General features: G+C 26.7%; 1 protein-coding gene and 1 pseudogene across 3 annotated transcripts in view; both read left to right on the plus strand.

Annotated features, from left to right (window-relative positions):
• LOC101513365 (GATA transcription factor 8) overlaps positions 1-3709 on the plus strand; it is a 4486-nt gene extending 777 nt beyond the window's left edge. Inside the window, exons 1-4 of one of the 3 annotated variants that reach the window (XM_004496214.3) lie at positions 1-126; positions 416-469; positions 1082-1349; positions 2473-3709. In XM_004496214.3, coding sequence (XP_004496271.1) covers positions 1104-1349; positions 2473-3264 — 1038 coding nt within the window. In that variant the 5' untranslated portion in view covers positions 1-126; positions 416-469; positions 1082-1103 and the 3' untranslated portion in view covers positions 3265-3709. Of the gene's footprint in view, positions 201-415; positions 470-1081; positions 1350-2472 lie in introns of all 3 variants that reach the window. The other 2 variants (XM_004496215.4, XM_012714610.3) reach the window with 2 other exon arrangements.
• A 20640-nt stretch (positions 3710-24349) lies between these two features.
• Positions 24350-24961, plus strand: part of LOC101513916 (auxin response factor 18-like) — a 3226-nt pseudogene continuing 2614 nt past the window's right edge.

The following is a 24961-nucleotide window of genomic DNA, read 5'->3' on the forward strand; positions in this document are numbered from 1 at the left end:
TTTCCCCTTTCAAAAACACACCCCACCCCCCTCTCACACTATTAATTTCTCTCTTTTTCTTTATCTACCATTCTCGCTACTCTTTCCTTCCTTTTCACCTGAAAATAAACTCTTTTTTTCTTTCAGGTTTGCCTCTCTTCATTTTTCTAAATTGCTTCACCAATTCTACTTTTCTGCTAATTTGGGTCACAAACTGTAATGTATAGTGTCGGCTCAATTTCAATTTTGTGTCTAACACCTTTTTCTGTTCCCATTTTACCCTTACATCACTCATAACTAAGTTATTGATTTTTCAGGAGAATGAATTGTCCCAATTTTTCTTATTAAAACAAATACAATTTCAGCTACTTTCTTCGTTCATTGTTTCCCTTGCTTTTTTTTTGTTCTAACCTTTTTTAATATTTTAATTCTGCAGGATTTGAATTGTAAAGTTGTATACTCTGCTCTGAATTTACTCAAATTGAACAAGGTTAGCTGACCTTCAACTTAACCCCTATTTTCAAATGTTGAAATTCACATTCAATTCATTTTTTTTTTTTTAGAGAAAGGAGAATGTAATAAATTGCACCCTCTCCGCCTTAAATATATAAACAAAAGGTGTATGTATTTGCTTTAAATTTTAGTCTAAATACATAATTTTTTATATATAATTAAGGTGGAGCGAGCATTGTGTATCTTCAATTTGATATGATTATTTAAAATATAAAAGAGAAAGAAAAAGATTTTGGATAAAATGGAAATAAATTGGAGCTTGTATAATAAATTGGGACCAGCTGTCGCTAAAATACGCTGTGCATTTGCTGATGTTGAATTAATTGAATTCATGCTTATCTTAAAAAATCATCATTTTCGGATTTACATTTTATGAAAAAGGAAAATAAATAAATAATAAATATACAAATAAAAACTTGCATTTCCTTTTTCGAAAATTTCCCCTTTATTTCCAAAAATTACCATAATTAATGTACGCGGAATGCTAACATGCGCGTGAAGCTCTAATTCAATAAAAGCTGCCATAATTTGTCTTTCTCACACTGTTTACATTCTTTTGATTTTTCTTATACGTTTTTAATTTTCTCAGGAAAATTTCATTTGCCGAGAAAATGGTTGGACCAAACTTCATGGATGAGTTAGACTGCGGCAGCTTCTTTGACCAAATCGATGACCTCCTTGATTTCCCCGTCGACGACGTTGATACTGCTAACGCCTCCTTGCCGTCCGTCGCCTCCGCCGGAAACTGCAACTCGCTTGCGAGTATCTGGCCTTCTGAGTCCCACTCATTTCCTGCCTCCGACTCGGTGTTTTCCGGCAATAGTGCCTCGGACCTCTCGGCGGAGCTCTCCGTTCCGGTGAGTAATGAGTTTTCGAAACGTTTATCGACGTGTAAAGTTCATTCAATTAAAATTTAATTATTATTATTTATTATTATTAATTTTATTACATAAATGATTTTGGCGGGTTCACGTTGTTTACGTGAACTACTCTGTAATTATCAACGCCCACGGTTTCACAGAAGCTTCGTTTTTCAACCGTTTGATTGCTTGATTATGACATCATTTTTGCATGTACGGACATGATTGTCTGTTTGAGAGTTTAGTGTTGCCAGTCTGTCACTAATAGTAACGGATATCATGAATTCTTTTTCAGGGGAACATTGCCGTGTGTTGTCTTATTTTACGAATAACAGTCCAAAAATATTTTAAATGTAGTAAAATTTTTATAATTAAAAGAATTTGAAATTTGAAAACCAAATTACGTCGACAAATAGTTTTATTTTATTTTTTAAAAGTTGGTTCAAAAGTTGAAAATTGCTTTACTTGATATCGAAGACATTATTGATTAATTAATTGACAAAATATAAAGTATTTCAAGAGAAGGGTATTTTGGTCATTTAAGAAGGATACTTGATTGTGTCGGTGACATGTGGCACATCACTTCCACCTTACTCTCCAATTTGGGGGGTGCGCTGTCTCAATTATTTGGATCATCATTATTGGATGTCATGTGATTTTGCATGTGATGATCACGTGATGTGAGCCTCCACCTAAATAAATAATGAGCCTTGAAATAGTGCTCAATCTAGCCAGTAACAACGCATGTTTGATTTTTATTTTATTTTATTTTATACAAGAGCACATATTCGTATTCCTACATTCAATTTGTAATAGTAATATACTTTAAAGTAATATACCATATTTGATGAGATTTGACCAAAAAAATGTGTTTATATGGTAGACATACTATTAGTCGATTAAGTTAGACTCGACATAAATATTAAGACTACTAAGTTGTAATCTTTACATGAACTATCCACATGTGAATGACATTTTAGTATACTTTATACTATTCGATACACAATCCATTTGTTGAATTGTATAATTAGAGGATAGTAAAAACAATACATAAAATCTACCCCTACGTTTTGTTCTTTTTAGAAGTGTGATTTTGATCATTGCCTTGTTATTGTTACAGTATGAAGACATTGTTCAATTGGAGTGGCTATCGAATTTTGTGGAGGACTCATTTTCTGAGGGGAGTCTCACAATGAAGAAAATTGAGCAGCAGCCATCATCATGTGCTACAAAGGAGGACTCTGTGCATAACCAATTCCAGACATCAAGTCCAGTTTCTGTCCTTGAAAGCAGCAGTTCCTCCTCTGGTGGAAAGACGACCGGGATTTACATCCCTGTGCCTTGTGGACGTGCACGCACCAAGCGTCCACGTCCCGCGACATTCAACCCTCGTTCGGCCATGCAGCTCATTTCCCCTACTTCCTCCTTTGTAGGGGAGAATATGCAGCCTAATGTTATCTCCACCAAGGCATCTTTAGAGTTCGAAAACGTTGTTGAGTCTCAAATTGTGGGCAAGAAACCAAAGCTTGCTTCTGGAGAGTCAAAGAAGAAAAAGAAAATGAAGATGCCACTTCCTGCAGCTCCAGCTGACAGCAATCAGGATGCTTCACAACCTATTAGGAAATGCATGCATTGTGAGATAACCAAGACACCACAATGGAGGGCAGGGCCAATGGGGCCAAAAACACTCTGCAATGCTTGTGGTGTTCGCTACAAGTCGGGCCGACTTTTCCCCGAATACCGGCCTGCTGCTAGTCCAACATTTTGTCCATCGTTGCACTCCAATTCGCACAAGAAGGTCCTTGAAATGAGATGCAAGGATATCGAGAACTCCGGTTTCGAATCCCATTCAGCTGCATCACCTGAACTCATTCCAAACACTAACAACATTCTCACCTTGGAATACATGTGAAGGGAGAATGAATGATCCTAGTTGAAGATTTCTCTCTCATTGCCTTCTCTAGAGTCGTGTCTTATGTTATTTCTTATTGATATTTTATTTCTTTTGTTCATTGGATTTTGTACAGGGTTGGAATGGGGGGAATAGGAGCAATAGATTATGATGATGATGATCATTTTTAGCAGTTAGAGGAAGATTGTAATGAGAACAGAAGAAAAAGGGTAGAGATATGGAAGTCAAAAAGGGTAGGGTCTTTAGGTGTAGTAATTGTAGGTCACTTAGGTCTTAGGAGTTGGTGTCCCAGTTGTCTCTTTTTCTTTTCTTGGCATTCTTTTTATTTTTTCTCTCTTTTTATATATCCCTGTCTATGGGAATTCTTTTTGCAGTTTAATTTGTAGCAAAACTTCTGAGTTGAGTAAGAGACTTTAAGAATTGCATTTGCTTTGTTTAATTTCAATCACTCTGGTTGAGCATATATGCTATACTAAGTTACTAACATCTATAGTGTATACGTATATGGGGAATATATATTTTTTGAGTAAAACTTGAAATGGATTCAAAGTTGGAGAGTATTTTGATGAATGCCTGGAAGTATTAGATTCTTGCCATATTGCTTTTATTCTCTGCGGAGCAAAAACTGTACCATAAAAATAAGCATCAATACCAAACCTTTCTAAGTGCAAACTGACAATAAAGGATATGCTGTTTCAAAGTGTTTTAAATTGTGGTTGTAATTGAAATTATGCTGGAACCCTCGATATTGTAGTCAAATGTGGCAGGCACAATTACACTTACAATATCGTTGCAGAGACTTTAAAAACCTTTATATTTAGGTCATAAATGTGGTTGCAAACCACAATAAGTGAAAAATAATGATGTGAAAGAAGTTTGAGTTCATTTAACAATTTATTTTGAAGTGTGTATTACGTGCATTTAAGATTTGACTCCTTAACCAGAGAGTGGGGAGTGCAGGGAAGAAAAAGACATGTTAGTTATCATTTATAATGCAAATTACTTATATTGGGAGACATCTACCAAACCAAAAAGAAAAAAGTTGAGGGAAAGAAATGATGATTCTTATTGGTAAGACTAATTCATGCCTTGTAAGGTAAGAACAATGCTTAATATATAAATCTAATTATTAATTGTGGTTCTTTTTTAAAGGATTTGGCTATATGTCATGATCTCCCATAACATGACAACTAACAATAAATAAAATGGTACTTTGCTGGTAAGATTAATTAATTGCTCAAATGAATTTCAGTTGCTTGAACTACTCCAGGTGATATGATATTCTTTCCAACATATACATCTCCCATATTTTAAGCATAACTGCTTTGATAATATCATAAAAAGGACAAGCTACCTCTTCATAATGTTTAATTTTTATGTGTATTTAAATTTAAATTTCCAATGTGCGTATCCATGAACTGGACATGTTAATAATGTGCAAAAATTGGGTCAATTTAATCACCAACCACTTAGTTGTCTAACCAATATATTCTAATGCAATCTGTTTCAGGTTCTCTATCATACCCATGTAGGTCTGAGAAATGTGAGAGCAACATCAATTCTTAGAATTACAAGTTTCCAAGTCAGTGAAATGTCAGGTTAGTAATTTAATTAATCAATTATGAATTTACAAAAATTAATTATTAAAAATTATTATTAATATAAATTGTGATTTATTGTTATTTATTAACCATTAATTAATTGATGAAAATGTGTTGAATTATGTTTCTGAACGAAGTTTGGACCATTTTGTTAATTCCAATGTTGGAACATAGAGAATAAATTAATGTGTGAATTTTAAAATGAGTAAAGTTCCATAATGAAAAACTTTTATACATTGATTAACTTTCAACTCTATATATATTAAAGTCTTACATTTGATATTTTAGACATATGAGATAACTTTATCACTCTATAAAGAGCGTCAAACTCTTCTGAAAATTACACCAAAGTAGGATGCAATTCTCAACTTTCTCTCTTCTCCCTTTTATGTTTGATGCACTTATGAGTCACTTATCCTATTTCTTTATGTCCCTTCGATATTTTTAGAATGATCCTCGTACTACTGACTTTTCGGTTTAAGAGCGATTTTTGTGTCGTAGTACATTCGATTTATGAATGATCTTAGTAACCATACTTACAGAGTGACCATTATTTGGGCCGACCCATAGCTTGTGTTGATAGGGCCAACACATAGGGCTTCAAAATTGAGGATTCTACTATGCACCCCTACACCTAAACCTGCCACCCCCACACCATTTATAATAAGTTTCAAAATAGATAGTTTTGAAAGTTTCAAATTTTCTAAGGATTACATTTCGAAATAAGGATTAAATTTGGAAAATTTTGAAAGTTTCCAAATCTAGAAAATTTTGAAAGTTTCCAATTCTGGAAGATTTTGAAAGTTTCCAAATCTGAAAATATTCGAAATAAGGATTACATTTCAAAAATTTGGAAAGTTTTGAAATTTTCCTATTTCTAAAGTTTTGAATTGTTTGAAAGTTTCGAAAATTATGAAAATTTCTATGATATTCTTTCCAACATATACATCTCCCATATTTTAAGCATAACTGCTTTGATAATATCATAAAAAGGACAAGCTACCTCTTCATAATGTTTAATTTTTATGTGTATTTAAATTTAAATTTCCAATGTGCGTATCCATGAACTGGACATGTTAATAATGTGCAAAAATTGGGTCAATTTAATCACCAACCACTTAGTTGTCTAACCAATATATTCTAATGCAATCTGTTTCAGGTTCTCTATCATACCCATGTAGGTCTGAGAAATGTGAGAGCAACATCAATTCTTAGAATTACAAGTTTCCAAGTCAGTGAAATGTCAGGTTAGTAATTTAATTAATCAATTATGAATTTACAAAAATTAATTATTAAAAATTATTATTAATATAAATTGTGATATATTGTTATTTATTAACCATTAATTAATTGATGAAAATGTGTTGAATTATGTTTCTGAACGAAGTTTGGACCATTTTGTTAATTCCAATGTTGGAACATAGAGAATAAATTAATGTGTGAATTTTAAAATGAGTAAAGTTCCATAATGAAAAACTTTTATACATTGATTAACTTTCAACTCTATATATATTAAAGTCTTACATTTGATATTTTAGACATATGAGATAACTTTATCACTCTATAAAGAGCGTCAAACTCTTCTGAAAATTACACCAAAGTAGGATGCAATTCTCAACTTTCTCTCTTCTCCCTTTTATGTTTGATGCACTTATGAGTCACTTATCCTATTTCTTTATGTCCCTTCGATATTTTTAGAATGATCCTCGTACTACTGACTTTTCGGTTTAAGAGCGATTTTTGTGTCGTAGTACATTCGATTTATGAATGATCTTAGTAACCATACTTACAGAGTGACCATTATTTGGGCCGACCCATAGCTTGTGTTGATAGGGCCAACACATAGGGCTTCAAAATTGAGGATTCTACTATGCACCCCTACACCTAAACCTGCCACCCCCACACCATTTATAATAAGTTTCAAAATAGATAGTTTTGAAAGTTTCAAATTTTCTAAGGATTACATTTCGAAATAAGGATTAAATTTGGAAAATTTTGAAAGTTTCCAAATCTAGAAAATTTTGAAAGTTTCCAATTCTGGAAGATTTTGAAAGTTTCCAAATCTGAAAATATTCGAAATAAGGATTACATTTCAAAAATTTGGAAAGTTTTGAAATTTTCCTATTTCTAAAGTTTTGAATTGTTTGAAAGTTTCGAAAATTATGAAAATTTCTATTTCAGCAGTTTTGAATTGTTTGAAAGTTTCGAAAATTCTAGAAATTGCCATTTCAAAACTTTCGAATATTCTGGAAAAAAAGGTAAAAAAATGAAAAGTTAAAAAATTTATATTTCAACAATTTTAAGGCGTTTTGTTCTGCCATGTCTACCAAAGAGATTACTTGTTCTAGCTCGATTGACAACATTCTGAAATATAACATTCTAGTGGTTTTAGAAATAATTGAACAAATAGAAAATGATTTATACATCCATTATGCCAAATCTATAAAAATCAAATGTTGTCATTGGATGATCGATTGACGAGGGAACTATATGTCGTAAGCACATCACAGTTAGAGAGTTACTCTCAAAATGACCTATTAGAGTGAATCATGTTCTCACTGATAAAAACGTATAAAATCCTTTGGTGAAAGGATTAGCTAGAGAGAAATCGTAAACACATCTAAAAGGATGAGATTATTGTCTATAGATCAATGAGTCACTTGTGATGGTAACTCGACCTAAAAGCATGGAAATTCTAAGAATTAGGCTGAATGAGTAATAATGAGTTATGAAGTGATATGAGATGAATATGCTATTGTAAATTATAGAAGCATGATTCCTGAAGCAATGATATGATTAGATAATAGAAACTCTTAATGAAAGCTATACTTTGTGTGGAGTGGAGTACCTAGCCATATGAATAATCTTTATAGACTTACCTATGTGAATGTGGAAGTAGAGGCAACTTCATACGGAATTTTGAAGTAGAATTTCCAGAGTGTTCACTATACTAGGATAAACGTGTAGAGCTATTAATACACAGACTTTGAAGAATACACCATAAGAAAAAGTTGCGTTGAATTTGATGTTAGAGATAGAGTTCAAGACTACGAGTTACTCTTGTTGAATCTAAATCTTATTCACTATGCAAATGTTCAAGTCAGAAGATATCTCTGTGTATACACAATCTTATAAAAGCGTTTGACGCTACTTCCAAAACACGTTTTTAAATTCAAGTGGGAGATTGTTGAAACATAGAACGTATGTTGGTGTCAGAATTTAAAAATTGTTAAAGTCTCAAATTAGAAAGCTTTCACACGTTGATTAACTTTCAACTCTATAAATATTAAAGTCTCACATTGGATAATGTATACACTTGAGATAACTTCCGTCACTATATAAAGAGTGTCATGCTCTTGTGAAAATCACACTAAAGTTGGATACAATTATCAATTTTTTCTTTTCTCCCTCTTATGCTCAATGCAATTTCGAGTCATTTCTCCTTTTTTTTTTCTTCAATATTATTTGAATGGTCCTAATACTAGTGTTCTTTCAATTTTAAATCTATTATTGTGTCGTAGTACATTCGATTAATGAGTAGTCTTAGTACCATGCTTTTATAGTGATCGTTATAGTCATATTGAGGTGTAACTTTTTAATGGTTTTCTATAATGTAGTCGAATACAGATACACTTTGTAACTGTGTTATTTTATCATGGGGATGTCATGATTGATAGTCTACATGTATAATTTCAGACAGTGTTGCGAAACAATTTAAAAAGAGCGACTTAATCTACAACTCAATAATATTTTCAGTGATTTATTTTTAAATTTCGTAACTCAAAAAATAACACCTAAGATATCTCTTTACTCTCAACTATTTAGCTCCATTAGACGGTTGAAAATCCTAAAAACTAATGAGGCACTCATTTGTGATCTCTCAATGAAAATCTCTTGAATCCAAAAAATATAATATTATTGATTTAATATTATCAAACAATATACTGTAGTTTGTATATACTATTAGTAAATTCCATAGTAAAAAACCTAAATCTCTTGTTAAGGTTGATTGATGAATTTAAAATCAATGAACCAAAAGATCATTTTTCCAACAAGTCTCAAACAAATTGAAGTGGAGTTCTACTAGACACGATTAATGAATCTATTTATAGGGTTATACTTACCAAATAGAGATCTTCAATGAGTACCTAACTGAAAACTATTCTCTTCTCTTGGGTTATTATTTACCTATTTTTTAGTTATATATTGTAAGCGGATTAATCCTTGAGTACAATATAATTTTGTGCTCAAGTTGTGTTCATGAGCTATTATTGGGATGTGTTCAACATTGCTCATGGTCTATGCAAGGCGTTGATCAACATTCAACAAAAGTAATGCTTTTTGGAAACACATTCTTTTGCCGCTTCCCATGTAATTAATATTGCTATAACTAATTATTACTGTATTAAATGTTAATTCTAAAAGAGAAAATAAGGTGTATTGTCGATGTTAAATTTTTTGATCCTAAATCTGATTATTAACATTTGATTTTATTATACCACTACAAAATTATAATTGTCATCGATAAATAACCACTCACTCAGTAGTATATAGCCTGCAATGTAAACTTTTTATATGATCATTAAACTCATTCTGAAATATTATATATTAAATTGAAATTTTATTTTTTAATATTCTTCAATAATTAAATATCATCAAGAGTAGTTTCGGAAATACTATTAAATTTTTATGAGATTAAAAATATTAATTATATTTTGTTAATTTTTTTAAAACAATGTAACTTAATTACTTTTACTTGTAATCAAGAACTAATCGTGAACAACAATAGTTTCATAAACCCGTATGTATGAGAAAGAACTAATATACCACCATAATTTAATTTAATACCCAAAATATAATGTGGCTTTTTTTCTTCCTTCTCTAATGTCCTCCAAGTCAATCCAAATATATATTTTTGACAAAAAATCACCTTTAAAGTTTATAAGAGACTTTTAAAATTATAAGAAGAAAAAAAAAGCCATCAAAATATAAGGGCTTAATCGGCCCAAACAAGTAGCTCAAATTCATTTGGAGTTCACTGTCCAAGATGAAGTGATAAATTAGTGATTATAGGTTTTATCTCCTTCCACTATTTTTATGTTACAAATACAATTTTACAGCGAGAGAATGAGAAAGGGATGTGGATGCCCCATGAAAAATGGTGCTCATCTTCGTTTATGAAGTAATAATTGATTGATTGATATTTGATACCATGTGAAAAATTGATAAACGTGGTAGCTTGTACGATGATGGGTATAATGTGGCTACCCAGTCCAATAATATTGGACCCAACATAAACCAAAGCAACCCAATGATGGCCTAATACTCACTAAATTATACTCTCACACCACATTTTACTTAAACTACCAATATTAATTTTGTTTTTTAAGAAAAAAAAAAAATCCTACTTCCACAAAATTCAACTTTGTATTTAAATTTTTTTTTAATTTTTTTATAATACAAATATAATTTAAAAATTTTAAATTTTGTATTTTGTATTTTGAAAAATAGATTTCAAGTATTACATATGAGATATGTAAATTTTTTATATTATTAACAAATTACTATTATTCATATATTTGATTGTGTTTAGAATTTTACGTTTTCAAAGATTTAATGATTATGATTAATCGATAGCGTAAATAATCTTTATTTTAACAATATATATTGAATTGACTTAAATGAAAATTTAATCTCCAACTTTCATTGTAACACTATTTTGGTTTTTCTATTTATTATTTTTATTTTAATTTAATTGTAGTTTTAGTTCTATAATTTTCATCAATTTGCAAAAATTATTCTCTTATTTTAAAATTCAATATTTTTTTTTATCATTTTCTTGATTTTTTTAACTAAAAAAAATATGATTTGATATATTTTAAATGATGTTATATATAATTGAATGATTATTAACTATTAAATTACAATAAAACTCTTTAAAAGCTTCAATATATACTTATGGAATTATTAATTTTCATAATTTAATTAATAATATATAAATAATTAATGAATTTAAGTAGTTCTACAACATAAAATCGTATGCCACATCATTTGAAAGTTAAAATATCCAAAAGAGAGATTAAAACAATTGAAATTTAAAATTAATTTTAGGAATTGATGAAAATAGGAGGACCAAAATTATATTAAGCCTTTTATTTTCTTTATCATCAAGTATTATTTAAATTTTTTACTAAAAATAAAATAAAAATATAAAAAGTAAAATTTTATTATTACGTATCATTCATATTCAATCTAAATAATTTTTTTACATGAGATTTCAGATTAATTGTAAGAGTATGACCTCTAACCTCAAATGATAAAATTTGAATCTTAATTAATCCAGTTATAAAATGACTATTAATGATACTATTATTTCTAATATTTTCTACTTCTTTATTTATTTTTCTAAAAAAAATTTAAATGATTTCTAATATCTTTTTTTAATTCATGTTGATCCTTTTATCTTTTATAATTGATGTATTTTAATCATCTTCATCATAACTCTTTCAAATAACTATATAATATCGTGAACTATTGCGATTAAATTTTGGATCAATTGTAAACTTAAGTGTGAAATCTTAATAATAATATAGTGAAAATATAATAAATTTTGATAAACGTCGTCCGTTTAAAAGAGTTTACATATGTTTCAAAGAATGCAAGATTTTTTTTTTAAGTGCAAGCATATTATTTAAAGAATGTTTTTTTTAAAGAATATTATACTTTATACATATTGGCAATTGTTACAAGAGATTTAAATGATTAGATGTAATAACTTTTGTTGTGATTGTATCAAGTACTAAAAATACATCATTTGTAAAAGATAAAAGACCAAAATTATATTTAATCCTAAAAAACTAATATAATTTTCTTCAATTTATTATAATATTATTTAATTGGTAGTTAACTAATATATATACTTCTAGTCCCTATAAGATTTTAACTTTTTAATTTTAGTTCATGTACAAAATTATCATGCATGTAATTTTAGTTCTCTTTATTAAATTAATATATATTTTTTTAATAATTTTTTGTAGTTATGTTTACAATATTATAAATAATTCTTCAACAAAAACAAACTCAAAATTTGATTTATAAGTCTATATTTAACAAATTTATATCTAATTAATCTCAAGTTAAACAATTCTAATTTTTCTATAATGTTCTAAACATGTATTCCAAAATTTAAAGGTTGAAGGACAATTAAATATATTTTATTTTAGTAAGGACCAAGATTATTTGTTGGATAATTTTGTATGGACTAAAAGTTGTATTATTTTTTTGCAATGACTAAACTTAAAATGTTAAAATTTTATAAATACAAAAACATATATAATTATATATCCTTTTGGCAAAGGTTAGTCACAATTGTTTGATGGAGAGGCTAATTAAGTTGAAATATGGCCTTCGAGATGGTAATTAATTGAATTATTGAAAAAAAATTAAAATAATTGACGGCTTTATTAAATAAAATATTGTTATTAAATTAAGAGTGAAGAATCATTTTGGTTACTCATTAAAAACATGGATGAGAGATTAGTTAGTTGTTGAAAAAAAAACTTTTTTAATTTTTGACAAAAATAAATTGAGACATGTTAGTCTGTGTTATTTTTTTTTAATTATTGGATTTTCTTTTCATCTTTTATTTATTGATAAAAATTTAGGTATGTGTTATTTTTTTAATTATGATTTATTGTGATTTATATTTGTCTTTCTTCGATAATAAGAAAGGGAATTAAACACACAAATTATTATAATCAATACCCATTTTTTTACAAATAGACCAAATCAATAGAGTTAGTTTTTATTAGCCATGAATGAATTACAACATGTGATATAATGGTCCACGGTTTTGTAAACAAAAAATAATGGGATATTTGAGTCTTGCAACAATATTTTTAAGACAATTTGATCAAATGTCTTGCGCGTTTTAACTTTTATGTTTGCTTTTTTTTTTTTAATTTGCTTGTTTGGTTTTCAAATGAGGTACTAAAATGTTTTGTTGTGTTTTTGTCAAGGTAGAAGCTCAAAATTGTGTCAATAACTTAGTACATGTCATCTATTTTCATTCGATTCAATGACATATTTGATTCAAAAACTAAATTATTCTGACTAATTTTTGTTATAGACAAAAAGTTATCGTACTTTTTTAATAACTAATCTATGTCGTTATTGTGAGGACCAAAATATCCCTTCAGGTTTAAATTCATACCAATTGCAGTTCCCACAAATTGTTTGATCTTCCGTATGCACTGGCCATGATTCTGGTTCAAGTAAAAAAAATAAAATTGTAATTCGGTAAACTATACATAAATTTCATTTTAAATATTTAATCAAAAAATTTAAATACTTATTCAAATTTGGGTTATGGCTCTCTAACAAGTATTACTTTTCTTTTGGCTAAATTACATTCGTGGTCATTTAACTTAATTTCAGGTAACGTTTTAGTCTTTTATCTTTTTTTTTTCCCGACTTAGTTCTTTATTTTAATTTTAAGTGACAATTTGATATTTTATGTTTTAAAATTTCAACAATGATATCCTTTTTTATACAAAAATTCAAAAAAAATTTCAATCAAATTCGTAACTCAAATCTTCAAATAAACTCATATTTTCATACTTTATTTGATATTTTTAGGAATAAAGGACTAAATCGGGAAAAAAAAAAGATAAAGGACTAAAACGTTACCTGAAATTAAGTTAAGGGACCACGAATGTAATTTAGCCCTTTTCTTTTTAATTTAATTATAGTTTTTGTGCTCCTATTTTAATTTATTCTTTAAATTTATCTCTTTATTTTAAAATTCTTGAGTTTTGATGTCTCATTTATATTTTTAGACTAAAAATGGAGATATAATATGTTTCCAATGACATGACATATAATTTGATGATGTGAAATAATCAACATTTATAATACTGCAAAAAAATCTCGTAAAAACTTTATTTTCAACTTCATAAATTATTCATTTTTATATTTTAATTAATGACAAGTACACATGTAATCAATATAAATACTTTTATATAATCAAATATTATATCAGATCAATTAAAACATGTCATATAACTATTGTTGTGTTCATAAATTTAAAGAAGATACCAAAACTACATAATTTTAAAATGGAAAGACCAATAACCAAAATAGGTGAAAATGCGAGAAGTAAAGGGAGAGGAGTTTGCTCCAATTTTCAATTCATGTCTTTTTTTACCACTATACTAACCCATTAGAATTTAAAATGGTTAGTTTTTGTTCATATTTAATTTCAAAATATATACTACTCCGACTCAATTAAAAAAAAAATTAAAGATTTTTCGAATCTCTTTTATAAGAAAAAATTATGACTTTTAAGATTCATTTATTATTTACCTGATTTTTTAACCTTCATTTAATATTTGATTTTTAAATATTAGTCAATGTATTTAATATCTCACATTATTATATTAGAGGTAAATTTATAAAAATATTCAAAAAATATGATGATAATGATAAATAAGTTAATTGATATTGACATTGTTTTTCTTCTTATAATTAAGACTAGAGGTATATAATTTTTCTTTTAAAAGCTATTGAGGGGAAGTATATATTTACGAGTTGGAAGGGGACTAAAGTCATTTACGTGGATAATAAACACCATATTTTATAAATACCTCACACTTTCGTTGTGGGGTAAAAAAGTGGTGCTAATAGAGATAGGTATTTTAACAAGCATATTCATTATCTTCACTTTTTTGTGACTTCGACTAATAAAATATATTTTAAGAAAAATGAATGTTAGTTGAATTTTAAATATATAAAGTTATTGGTATAATTTATTTCATAAAAAAATGGAGGTATTAAATCAGAAAGAATTATATTTATTAGACACATCGATAAAAAATAATAATAAAATAAATAATGTATATACAACAAAACAGTAATAATGAAGCTGAAACAAAAGATTGTAATAATAGTGGTTCACTTTTCCCGAAATGATAAACAAGTAACCGAGAGCAACGGCCACTGCCAACGGATCGGCACTGGAGGAGCCTCCGGCGGCGTATTACCACGTGCACGCCATTAATCAACCATTCATTCATCTTATGCATCAACATTTCACTCACACATTCTCATTCATGTATTTATTAATACATGCTTGGCATGGCTATGACGAGTGACGACCCTTGTGTGTTACTCAAATTATACATACTTTTAAAAACACAACTTAGGTTCATCGACCTGTAATTCAACTTGTTCAGACTCATTAATGGACCATATAATATAATTGAGTTTAAATAATAGCAAATGCCCATTGGGTCAACTAATGCTTACTCTCAATAAATAGATAATGCGTTATGACATAAGTTTAAAATATGGTGTAAAAAATAAATAGTAGTAATTTTCCAACTAATCCTATAAAAATATTTTAACATATTGGACATTATCTAAAATTTCTTTTTTGTTAATATTTTTCTTTTAGGTGGTGGTAAATATTTCACACAAGTGCATTTGTCATCTCTTCTAACACAAGAAAAAATAAGGAATTAAGGATAGATGTTCAATCGAATAATATCAATATTTGTCAGATGAATTAAGAGTTAAAAAATTATTTTTTTAAAACTAAAAAAACAATTTATTATATTGGGATTTTTTTAAAAAAATAAACAAAAACTTGGCTCATGAAAAAGCTTCAATTTTGTTTATTTAAAGAAAAGTTAACTGTAAATTAGATTATAGACTTCTATCAGACTAACTGAATTATTTTGTCCTTACATAAATTGAAATTAAACACTTCTTACATATTTCCCATTTAAGAGATTACTGTTTTTGCTTTTCTAATTGCAATTTGTCATAAATAAATAAATTTGTCCCTTCTTTATGTATATTTTATTTTGTAAAAATACAAATTATTTATCGGATATATAATGATGTGTATTAATTTAAATGTTGAATTTATTTATTAATTTTGTTTAGAATGTATTAGATTTCAATGTTTAACTATTATTAATATTAAAAAATATATAAAAGAATGATATACACACATGTGGTCCTTTTTATAATTAAGAGTGTTCTATTATGGATGTTTGCTTCCACCTTTATTATTTCAGGAGATCCAACATCTGAAATGGACATCACACCTAATCTTAATTTTGCATTATGAAAGTAAAGTATTTATTTAATTTCTAATTTATTTATATACTTATATAATTTCACACATAATTAGTTTAGGACTTTGAAACCAACATAATAAAGCGATGAACATGACATAATACCTCAAGTAATGAATAAGGAAATTAAAGTTTGTTATTAAGAGCACGATGTAAGTATTGATTGTATGTTATGTTATAAGACAAAGTATGGTTTTAAATTCTTACCAAACAAACTTATTAGCTATAAATGCTGTCTTGAACTGTCTGCCAACTACTTTTGCAGCCTTCCAACCTTCTGATGAGATTGCGGCATCAGGCAAACATACCGTGAAACTGAATCATATGCACTTTTCTTAAGGACCTTATGCCATTGTTTCATGTTAATTTCCTATGTTTTTATTTTTATTTTATTTTTATATGACCTACTTCCCTTGGTAGACCCTATGCTCCACCTCTAGGTCTAAGTCCTTCCTCCACCATCTTCATACATTGGAGGAATGAATATTTTGGATATGCCTCTCATCTGTTTTGGAAGAGAAAGATTTTCAAGAATTAAATTTATATTTTAAAATATAATTTATATTTAAAAAATTGAAAAATTAATATGATAAATGATTGAATGATATTTTTATCGTATTTGATTTATTTTTAAAAATATTTTATATTATCTTTAATTTAAATCGACGTATTATCTTCAAATCATTACAAATTCAATCAATGATTATAATATTGTCAAAGTTAATGATTCAAATAGTGAATATTCAAGATATTTTAATTTTATAATATTTATAAACATTTTATCATAATTTCAACAATTAAAATGTGTTGTTTATCCTAATTATTTAGTATGATATCATAATATTATTTTAAACTCCATGTGTGAAGCATAATTGCTTCTTCGAGAAACCACAAATCACCAACACTCGTATATTCACATCTAAATCAATAAAATAAAAAATGTTAAATTACATTTGTGGTCTCTTAACTTAATTTCATGTAACGTTTTAATTCTTTATCTTTTTTTTTCTTCTCGAATTAGTCCTTTATTCCTAACATTATCAAATAAAGTATGAAAATATGAGTTTATTTGAAGATTTGCGTTACGAATTTGATGAAATTTGTATTATATCGAAGAATATAATTAATTTTATGAGTTTTGCTTGAATTTTTTTTTTGAATTTTTGTATAAAAAAGAATAACATTGTTGAAATTTTAAAACATAAAATATCAAATTGTCACTTAAAATTAAAATAAAGGACCAAGTCGAAAAAAAAAAGATAAAAACTAAAATGTTACCTGAAATTAAGTTAAGGGACCACGTATGTAATTTAGCGAAAAAAATATAAAAGCAACTCAAGCCTAATTTTCATTGGAAGCTGAGACAGATTTATGGGGTGGCAAGAAGGGTCGGCCAAGATCCTCCCCCTCAATCCCAATTTTAATATATATAAATTATTTATAAAAAAAATTTATGCATTAATATTTAACATTTTATATTATAAAGATGTGTCTAGTGTCTGATATTAAAATATACAGTTACATTTTCAAATTGTAATTGTTGTCCATATATCATTAGCATGTTTATGCTAATGCTTTACCACATAATATATATAATTAATAATTACAAAAAAAATAATTTGTTTGAATTGTTAATATAATGTATACAACTATTTTATATTATCTAAAAATTTAAATTAAATTCCATTAATATTATATTATATAACTTTTATGATTACTTTAAAAAAATTATTAATATCTTTTTTCGGACCTCCTTTCAATTGTATATATATATATATATATATATATATATATATTTAAAATATTAATTTGTTTTAATTTTTTACAATTGTTTTATGATTAGTATAGGATTGTGAATCTAGTATTTGGCATTCTTTTTAAATGATATTTATTTTTTATTAGTGTAATCTACCTTTTACTATTTCATATGTTCTAATTAAACATAATTGATAGTAGTTTAGAAGAAAAAAAACATAATTGATACTTTTTACTTCATGTTAGTTTAGGACAACTATATTTGATAAGGATTTAGCTCCTTTAATTAAAATGGAAACTTGATGAAGTGAGTAAATTAATTGATGGTATTATAACTATTTATGATTTATTATGTATGTGCATAAAATAACATTATTTATTTAATGATCAATGATTGATATTATTTATTTTATTCTCTAAAGTGAGTTATTCATTTTATAGAAGAAAATTTTATTTAATATAATTAAGAATAAATATATTTTTATTAAAAATAACATATAAACATTACATGGACTTGATTGGTAAGATTATGGGACATAGATACCTTTAATAAACCTAGCATTCCCCTTGTAGAAAATAAAGCATAGCCTTCACATTTATCCGTGATAGATCAAAACAAGTTGCACCAATTATAAAAATGTTGTCCATTTGTTCGGTAATGTATACAAAACAACATCATTTGTCTTTTAGTATTTAAAAAACAGACCCACACGAGTAACTCACCGTATATTTTGGCTTTTCCATGGTATTGTCATCGGTGTCTTTCCGCTTTCAATATATCAATATCGTACCTCATAAGAAAATTAGTATACAAATACAAAATCAAAATAATACATGAATCATATGCCTGCAATCATAGATTGATAGTGACATGAATCTTTAAATTTTGCTGTTGGTGTATTTACTCTCTTTTTTAACCCATTATTCATCATATATAGAGATAGAATGACTATCTACATATATATAGATAGATTGTACTCATCTGGTAATTTTTTTAAATTATATATGTATTCTAATTCTATCCATATCTTAGTGAATATTTATTTAACTGAGTTCTTAAAAATATTTAGGTATTAATACATGAATATCTATAAATATCATCTTTTAAATAAAAAATTTATTTTATATACAAGAGTTATTTTGTTGTTGCTATTATGTAAAAAAAATTCCTATTTTGTCAACACGTAAAAAATAAAAATATTAATACGTTAACATTTAATAAAATAGATCTTAAAAATTATGCTTAGTTGCAGTTTTGATCCTCTATTTTAACTGAATCGCAAAAGTAATCCCCTCATTTTGTTTTTCTCCAATTTTGGTTCCCCAAACAGAATTTTGGTCCAAAACTTGATAAAATTTCATTTTTTTTAAGCTATACCACACCATTTATGATCATAGATTTCAAGTACAATTGTTACACCACAAGATCTTAAGGCATTGTTTGACTTAAATAAACGAAAAAAAAGGAAGTTTCATCAAGTTTTGGACCAAAATTCTGTTTGGGGACCAAAACTGGGAAGAAACAAAATGGAGAGACTACTTTTACGATTCAACTAAAATAGAGAGACCAAAACTGCAATTATGCCTAAGAATTATTACTACATTTGTCCCATAATAATTGTCGTATTTGTAAGAAAATATGGTCTTAAAATAATTATCGCTTTTAGTTTCCAAAGCAATTTTAATTTTTTCTAATCAATTCTACCATCTAATTAATATTAAATTCACTCTAAATTTATCGTTTCTCCATTTTCTATTTATGATAATTAGAATTAATCAATGGTTTGTAAAAATAGTTTAGTAAAATTATTCTTCTATCTCTCTCATTTATAATATTTTTTCAATTTATATGAAATTGTTAATTGCGGTATTATTTTGAGAGAATAAAAATATATTAATTTTAGTAATTAATTATAAAGGTACAAATAATATTACATCCGCCTCAATATCTATTAATTAATGGATATTCAAAATATCTATTTACATGTTAAACTACTCACTCTATGTGGTCGCAAATTTTATAAGCAAATATTTCCGAGTAAGGATTTTTGTGTCATCCCGATCTCATATATCAAAAAACATAGTGATGGGTTATCATCCATATAAAATATAATGAGGGGTTATCCAGCTGTTAAAACTTGTTATTGTATAAAATTAAAAAAACTTGTTCATCTTCAATGCATCTTTATTTTTTATAAAAAAATTAGAAACTTCTATTTTGAATAAAAATTATAAGAAACTTATAATTAAAGATAGAAAATTATAAGAAGGTTTGTTTTTAAGCAATTTATAAGAAGATTCAATTGCTTGGATTATTTAATGATACTTAAAATCTTTATGGGCTTTGTTAAAATATACTTATTAATTTTTCAACTTTTTGGAAGGAAATTAATTTTTCAAACTGAAAATGCAAATAGTAATATTGGTTTTAATTTATAAGCACTTTAAATATTTATTGCACATGAATCCAAATATATTTTGGTATTTGTGAAAATAGTCTTAGACATTTGTTAGTGAAGTTCTTAAATTTTATATTATTACGATGTGATGCAATTTTTAAAAAAACTATAGTAGTAGTTTAGATATTAAGAAAAGAGCGATGATCCAAAGATAGACTTGAGAAACTTCCCTCGAAGTGAATTCAAATTAAGCCTAAGCACGTAGTACATTAAAGATGATTATGGTGTGATATTGTGGTATTAATATTACTAAAAAAAATGTGGAGAGCATAAAAACAAAAAGAAGAACCTAGCAGCGGTCCTCATCTTGCGGGTTTGGGGAAGCAAAGCATGTTTGGGGTAAGAGTAGGACCAAGTTGACTATGGTTAATGCATCACTTTAATTTCGTTTCCCTTATTTTATTTTATTTGTCTCTAAATAAGTTTATATGAAAATTATTAAATATATATATATATATATATATATATATATTTAAATATATCTTTATTAATAATACTAATTTATCTTAAGATATAAAAAAAATCAATATTAAATGCATTAATACACAATCAACAATTTAGTAATAACGATACACAAAATTATAAATACATTAATTATATTAACCAAATTTCTTAATATATGTGAAACATTCAACGCATGTTTATAAAAATGGACGAATGCAGTAACTTATTTTGGTCTTAAAAACTAATCAAAATCAACAAAAGTCTTAAGATTCAAATAACAATTTTATAGATTTATAGATGTAATTCTATAAGATTTATTGGCGAGGTTTTCACATTGAGAACAAAAGTCGAACTTAAATATGAGTTCAATCATTAATAATTAGATTAGGCATGTTAACGGAGTGAGATGAATTTTCTTTCTTCCACTCCCGCGTTCGACTAATTGGAAAAACTCACACCTATCTCGTTTTTTAGTAGATGTGAAATTTAGACTTCCATCATCGTTCACAACGAGTTTGAGTTTCTCCATCCATACCCACACTTATTCATATATAAAGTTATATATTTAAGAATTTATCTATTATAATTAATATAATAAATTAATTATTACTAGATAATAGTAAAACAAAAAAAATCTATAGAGATAAAATTATAATTTTTATTTTAAAAAATATTAAGTATATTCAATATGTAAATGTATATAAAATTTAAAAATTATAATAAAATTATTAGCATCTGGATTCGGGTGTTGAGTTGATATCAACAACTCAAACCCGACTATATCCCCAACTTTTAATTTTAAGAAAAATCCACATCTGCACTTAATAAAAATAGATTTTCTCCGCTTAAATCGAAACAGAATTAAATGACTATTTGCGAAAACGAATTATATCGTAATCCTTAAATTAAATGAATTTTTACGAGCACTAGTTGTATCCTTTTATGACTACTTTTTTCGTTTAAAAAAAAAATCTTCAAAGAAACCAATTAGCATTTGCCTAAAAATATTAGGAAGTTGCACAATTATCTTCATACAGTTAAATAATTCCCCAGTTCTTTGATCTACAATGATGATCCATTTGAAAAAAACAACTTAAGATAAACGATTATTTCAATTTTTAGATAATATTAATTACTTTTTTTAAATTATATCTTATATTAATATTATATATATATATATATCACTTTTAATATTATTTTATACATTACATTAATAGTGATGGTAAATACAGCAATAATGGATAGGAGTGATTTAGTAAAAGTACCAAATAATTTAGAAAATACAACTTTTCTTATATAATTTATTACAATGATTTATACCAAATAAATAATAAAAATAATTATATAAAATTGTTGAGCGATAAGTGAACCTTGTTATATGACACATGGAATAATATAAAAAAAGGTACACATATTCCTCGATGCTTCTGTTCTCTGATTGTTGGAATATTGAATTTCATTTTTTATCGTACCGTGAGGTGAGGTGTTCCCCTAGTTTTTGACCTTCATAAATACTCATTATTACAAATTTAAAGTTTCCTTTTCCCTATTGTTTGGTTCTGTATACATTGGAAGTTTCATCGATTTGATTAGTGTTGGCATTAAACTGATAGTGCCAGTATCAATATTGCAACTTCAAGTTAGTGTGCTTAGTAAATTTGCATGTGATTTCTTTTCGTGATAGGAGCGTGCGATTTATTTATTGCTACATTTTACTCCCCTATCCTTAATTATATAAATAAAAAATTGTGTTAACAGTTGCCTTAAAGGAATCAAAAGTCATGCTAAAAAGCCATGTTAATGAATTAAAATAGCAATTTTATTTAAAAAAAAAAAAATTTCAAACATTTAATTAATACAAGTGTGATTGCAATTTTGAAAAATTTAAATTCATTTTAAGATGTAAAATTAATTTTGGTATATTTAAATATTGTCGAGCATAATTAATTTTAATTTAAAATTATGATTTATAGTTTTTGGTCAAAATATGATTTTTATATTGAAAATAATTATTAAACTCATTTTTAACTAAACATATTCAAACATAAATTATTTTACATTTTATTCACTTTTAATTAAAAATAATTTTAATCACAACAAAATCTATACTTAAACTTCGAAAACAATTTTCAATGTATTTTTATTAAAATGTTTATATATTTAAAACACCAACAAGTGCCCTTAGAATAAGAGTACTTGTTAGCATTTTCTAAAAAACCTAATAAATGTCCCTAATTTGAACATTTGTTAAGAATTTAAATGTAAAAAAACTATTTTTATAATATTTTTAACAAGTGCCGTAAAGTCAATCGTTAACATGATAAAAAAAAGTATTTTCTATAATATTATTATAAACAAACATATTATTTTTACAAATTTTAAGAAGTTCAGTTAAGTGAAATTACTTTTCTTGATTTCATAAAATAAAAGTCATATTTACCAAATTATTTATTTTTAATATGAAATATTCAACTTCTCACATTAACTAATTTTGAATTAAATAAATAGTATAGTAGGAATAATAAAATTAAATACTTTAAATATAGTTAATTTTTGCATATAATAGTAATTAAGATTTGATACAATTTTTTTGTTTATAGATAATTGAATTAAATTAATTTCTAGTCCTATAAAATTTTAAAATTTCATTTTTAATTCATATAAAAAAAATGACATTTTTTAGTCTCTACAAGATTATTTTACAAGCCATTATATTTCTTGGTGGAATGAAATATCCTTCGACTTAAATTTTTGAATGATATTTCGCAAACACATTTAGAACATTATTAAAAGTTCATTCCCATAAATTTAGAATTTCTTAACTTAAGATGAGTTAAATATGAATTTTTTAAAATGTTATATGTTTAAGATAAAATCATTAAAATATAGACCTAAAAATTGAATTTTAAACTCTTTTTTGTGTGGAGAAACTTTCTATAGTGTTGTAAATATATGTACAAAATAAAATCATTCAAAAATATAGGTTGATGTTCCTACATAAACTAAAAATACTTGTATAATAATTTTATAGAGACTAAAAAAAATTTAAATTCTGTAAAGACTAAAAAATTAATTAACTGTAAATAAATTGTAATGGTTACCAAAATAGTTTATGTAAATATAAGTTGGAGTACTCTTTTAAAGACTATGTGAGTTTGTTTTTTCTTCTAAATACACCCGTTATTTTTGACGAAACAAAGCAGTTATATCCCAAGAAAATAATCTAAAGACCTCTAAAAAAAGAAAGATATAAGCACAATCCACCAACTAATAGATAATCCAATTTCTAGTTCAATTAATTAAATTGATCGGTTTGATTCTTAATACATTGATTTTAAGTTGAAAAGTTATGAAAAATGGCTATGTATTCATATGACTCATTGTATTTTAAAAAAATGTATATTTTTGACATAGATATATAATTGATTCTTCTAATTTAAAAAAAATATAACTTTTGTCTTCATATTTCAAAATTCAAGATTTTCAGTTCTCTTATTTTTTTTCTCTAAATGATACGTCATTAATATATATTTCCTTAAATTATTTGTTGATTTATAATATTAATATATATTTCCTTAAATTATTTAAATAAAAAAGCAATTAGAAGTGAATAGTGAATAGAGTAATATTTGAAGTAAAAAAGCAAAAGTAGTACAAGTATGCGAGTGAGTCGTAAATTGTGACATCGATTTTCATAGTTGTTCATGTCTGTCCATTTCACATTTTGGTCGGCAACTCGCGTAAGAGAGAGAGACTCCATTTCCATTTTCTGTATTCATTTTCATCTCTACTTTTAAACTCCAATTCCCTTCTTCTTCTCTGGGTTTTCTCAAAATTCAATCTTTTCTTTTTTACAAACATGTTTGTAGTCATGGATTCCATCGAAAAAACCTCTGAAAAGTGCTTAGATTCTCAACTATGGCACGCGTGTGCTGGTGCCATGGTTCAAATGCCACCACTCAACACAAAAGTCTTCTATTTTCCACAAGGCCACGCAGAACACGCTCAAGGAAAAGTAGATTTTTCCAAAACGCGCGTTCCACCACTCATCCCTTGCAGAATCTCTGCTATGAAATACATGGCAGACCCTGAAACAGATGAAGTCTATGTCAAAATCAAACTAACCCCTTTAAGAGAACACCACGAATTAGATTCAGAAGATGATTGTTTCTTTGGAAGAAACACTTCCTTAGAGCCTCAAGAAAAACCAGCTTCTTTTGCAAAGACATTAACACAATCTGATGCAAACAATGGTGGTGGTTTCTCTGTTCCTCGTTACTGTGCTGAGACTATTTTT

This window comes from Cicer arietinum, chromosome 4 (assembly GCF_000331145.2).
Source record: "Cicer arietinum cultivar CDC Frontier isolate Library 1 chromosome 4, Cicar.CDCFrontier_v2.0, whole genome shotgun sequence".
NCBI classification, from domain to species: Eukaryota; Viridiplantae; Streptophyta; class Magnoliopsida; order Fabales; family Fabaceae; genus Cicer; species Cicer arietinum.